The 4,226-nt window shown below is 48.7% G+C and overlaps 1 protein-coding gene across 1 annotated transcript in view; it reads left to right on the top strand.

The window, feature by feature from the left end:
* KLF4 (Kruppel like factor 4) overlaps positions 1-3,778 on the top strand; it is a 6,252-nt gene extending 2,474 nt beyond the window's left edge. Inside the window, exons 2-4 of the mRNA XM_026061080.1 lie at positions 5-824; positions 921-1,085; positions 2,705-3,778. Of these exons, the coding sequence (XP_025916865.1) occupies positions 5-824; positions 921-1,085; positions 2,705-2,880 (1,161 nt within the window). The 3' untranslated portion in view covers positions 2,881-3,778. The remainder of the gene's footprint in view (positions 1-4; positions 825-920; positions 1,086-2,704) is intronic.
* The last annotated feature ends 448 nt before the right edge of the window (positions 3,779-4,226 follow it).

Below are 4,226 nucleotides of genomic sequence, written 5' to 3'. Positions count from 1 at the left end.
GGAGGGCCCGGCCGGCCTCGGCCCCCGCCGCGACGCCGAGGAGTTCAACGAGCTGCTGGACTTCGACTTCATCCTCTCCAACTCCCTCATGCACCAGGAGCCCGCCGCCGCCACCGTGGTGGTGGCCCCCGCCGCCACCGCCGCCCCGGCCCCCGCCGCCAGCCCTGCCGCCGCCGGCTTTGCCTACCCGCTGCCCCGCGCCGAGCCCGGCGGCCTCCTCTACGGCGGCGGCGGCGGCGGTGGCAGCCGCGACGGGGCGCCTGCCGCCCCCTTCAACCTGGCCGACATCACCGACGTGTCCCCCTCGGGAGGCTTCGTGGCCGAGCTCATGCGGCCCGACCTGGACCCGGTGTACATGCCGGCGCCGGCGGCCCTGCCGCCCCTGGGCAGCCTGCAGGGCAAGTTCGTGGTGAAGGCCATGGGTGACTACAGCCACGTCAGTGTGAGCCCCAAGAGCGGCCCCCCCGCGGCCCCGCCGCCCGGCTCTGACGGCCCCGTGGGCCCCTACAGCCCCCTGCCACGAATGTGCCCCAAAATCAAGCAGGAGGCCGCCCCGCCGTGCACCTTGGCCCCGCCGCCACCGCCGCCGCATGGGGGCGGCCCCCGAGGAGCCCCCCAGCACGACTTCTCCTTGGGCCGCCCGCTGCCCGCCCGGACTACCCCCTCCCTGGGACCCGAGGAGATGCTGAGCAGCAGAGACTGTCTCCCCGCCGCCCCGGGGCTGAGCCACCCGCCACTGCCGCTGCCACCGGGGTACCCGCCGGCTCCCGGCTACCCAGCTTTCCTGCCCGAGCAGCTGCCTCCCAGCACGCTCCAGTACCAAGGTCAGTCTGTCTGTCCGAGCGGTTTCGGCGGGCCGGCTGAGGCAGCCGGTTCGGCACCAGGGCTGGCGGTACTCACTCCACCTTTTCTCCCTCTAGAGCTGATGCCGCCAGGGGGTTGCCTGCCAGAGGAGACCAAGCCCAAGAGGGGACGCCGGTCGTGGCCTCGGAAAAGGACGGCCACGCACACGTGTGACTACGCGGGCTGTGGCAAAACCTACACCAAGAGCTCTCATCTCAAGGCGCATTTGAGAACCCACACAGGTGAGACCCAGTGCGYGGGGTAGGCAGGTTGCCCTGGCATGGGAGGGACGGGGTGAGCGCTGCTCAGATGAAGAGGGGCAGGGGGAGCACAGGGAGAAGGCCAGGAGTAGCAAGTCCTAACCTTTCTCTGCTGGGTTTCTGTTTGGGTGCAAACTAATTTCACTTTCTGGTTTGTTTTTTTTTCCTTTGGCTACATTAAGTCCTGTGCAGTCTTTGCTTCTTGGCTCAGCATTTTACTTAATGGTTCAGAATGACTCAGATGTGGGAGAAGGTGGGTTTCTTGCTGAGGCACAGCATGTTTGCTCCTCTCTTGCTTTGTGGCTAGCTAATTAGCAGGTAGTTGGAAGTCAACTGGGATTTGTTTCTCTAGATGGTATTGGCCCACTTCTGAGAAAGGAGCAGACCTCTGTCTAAATCTCACTTTCTTTGCTCTTGGTTAAACGCTTCCTGCTGTGCGCCCCCCCCCCGTCTTGGCTTGTTCTAGTGCAAGAGATTGTGTAGCTGACATGCCCTCAGCTATAACAGCTCACCAAAGTCTTGACAGCTCTGCAAGCTGCTCTTCCCTTCCAGAGGAAACAGTGATAGTCTCTTTGCGAATGCGGCTTTCGGTTGCCTCTGTGGCACAGACAGAGTGCCCAGCCCTCTCAGGGGAGCACACCTTCCCCTTAGTTAGCACCGAAGGAGACCAAGTTTAGAAGTTCATTGGCTGTTGCTAGAATTCAGATAAAATCTGCCACATTTAAGCCCAAGTTTAAACTTTCACCTTGCCATTCAGTGCTGTGCTGCAATAACTGTGCTTGTGAAAACAGGTACATGATATACAGTTTCACCAATACTGGCATTCGGTAAGAGTGATTAAAGAACCTGGGAATTTACATAATTCAAAACCCAGGATTGTGTATTTGGTTCAAAACTTTTTCCCAAAGAGGAGACGGGAAGGGGAGAAGTGATAGCGTAGTGGTTAGGCTACGTCTTCAGTTAATGCCACCAGGAGCAGAACTGAACTAATAAACAGAGCTTCCCGCCTGTCCCGAGCCAGTCCATACTGTCTCCCGTATATGTAGGGCTGGGAGTGTATAATTGTTAGGGAAACTCGTCTTGCAGTCAACAGCAGTTTTGCTTTAGTGAAGACAGTAAGATTGAGTTCTTAATTTAATCAAGTAGAGCTAATGAAAACAGTTTCCAGCTGGTTTTTAATTCTTGAAACCTACAATTATCTAAATCCATTATGTCTGCTGAGCTATTTCTGTTGATATTTGGTTGTATAACATTAGCCAGCAAAAACACGCACTCTTCTATTATCTGAACTCTTGCATTCTGGAGCGTTGTGCACAAGACAAACAGTGGAAATAAGCATTTTACTGAAAACTTCAGTAACATCAATGTTTCATAATACCTGCAGCATTATCTTGAAAAGACTGTCTTATTCTGCTAGTCTCTAATTTGTTTCTAACTGCTTCAGGATCTTGATTGCATTTTCTCTGACTTGACCCAGGACCAAGTCTGTTAGTGCTTCTTGAAAGCAAGGCTTTAGAAGGGGGGAGGGGGGGTTGAACAAAGGTACGTGCACATCCTCAGAATACCTAACTGACCTGTTTCCTTTTTATTTTTTTTTTAAGGTGAGAAACCTTATCACTGTGACTGGGAAGGCTGTGGATGGAAATTTGCCCGGTCCGATGAACTTACTCGTCATTACAGAAAGCACACAGGCCACCGCCCTTTCCAGTGTCAGCGGTGTGACAGAGCATTTTCCAGGTCGGACCACCTCGCCTTACATATGAAGAGGCACTTTTAATTAGAAGCAGTGGATCTTTCCCAAACTGCCATAGAGATTCAGTATTTACAGCACAAGGACTGTCTTCCGCAAGAAGGGGGAACCCAGTTTAAGCACTACAGAGAATCATGGTGAAGTCTTCCAAAGAGTGGAAATAGGGATAATTGTATATGAACATTGGAACTTTTTTAATATATATTAAAAAAACCATTGGGGATAAATGACTGGATCTTCTATCATTCCATCTGTAAATCCAACTTGAATTATTTCTGGACTACAAAATGCCAAGGAGTGACTGGAAGTCACGGATATCAGGGTTAAACAGACTGTGTGTAGGAGGGAGGGTGGGGATATTACATAGGGAAATAACATTCCCTTAAATTTTCTTTCAATGCAATATTAGATGTAAATGTCATCTTGTATTTTCCTTTTTTTCCTTCTAAAAGCCATTACCATGTTAAAAGAGGAGGAAAATTCAGGTACAGAACTATGTTTTTAAAGCCTATGTCATGGTGCTTAGTGACTGTTGGTTCTAGAGGTACCAAAAACAGGAAGCCAAAGTTCTCAAACTGCTGCATATCTGACAAGGAAATATTTTTGTCTTCCGATCTCCAGTTATGACCTAAATCAGGTAGATAAACCTGGTTTATTTTTTAAAGAAAATAACCTTATGCAGACAGTCTGTAATGCACTGTGGTTTCGATGTGCAATAGTTTGTACAATGGTTTATTCCCAAATATGCCTTAAGCAGAACAAATGTTTTCTATATAGTTCTTTACATAATAAATATGTAATATAAATTTAAGCAAACTTCTATTTTGTATATTTGTAAACTACAAAGTAAAAATGAGCATTTTGTTGGAGTTTGTATTTTGCATATTCAAGCTGAAAATAAGTTTTAAATAAACCCATAGTATTTTATCTGAATGGCTATTCTAATTTTCTTCTGTGCATAGATATGCCCAAAGAAACCTTATTTTTAAATATTTGTTAGTGGCTGAGTTTCCCAAGAAGGGACTTGTAGGCTGAAGATTCCAAAAGATTAGGACTGTGTACTTTCACTGTTGATGTAGAGCATAGTTTGAGGGGAAAAGTGTACTGAGTAGTTTTTGCTCTGAATATCAAATTGCCACTTACCTCACCTGCATCATGAAACCATCATTTGCCCTTTTTAAGGTAACTCATTTGGAATTATTTGTCAGAGGAAGTGTACCCCTTGAACGTATTAGACTTTGTATTTTCAAAAAATTCTAAGTCTAGAAATCTTTTTGTAGAGGGCCAATCCACTTGGCCTTTTCAGGATGAATGATTTTTGCCTTTTTTTTTTTAGCTCCTCAGATAAGCTGGTATATTTATATCACTTTCAT

Source organism: Apteryx rowi, unplaced genomic scaffold (genome assembly GCF_003343035.1).
Source record: "Apteryx rowi isolate R43461 unplaced genomic scaffold, aptRow1 scaffold_176, whole genome shotgun sequence".
NCBI lineage: Eukaryota > Metazoa > Chordata > Aves > Apterygiformes > Apterygidae > Apteryx > Apteryx rowi.
This window is presented reverse-complemented; position numbering and strand designations above follow the sequence as displayed.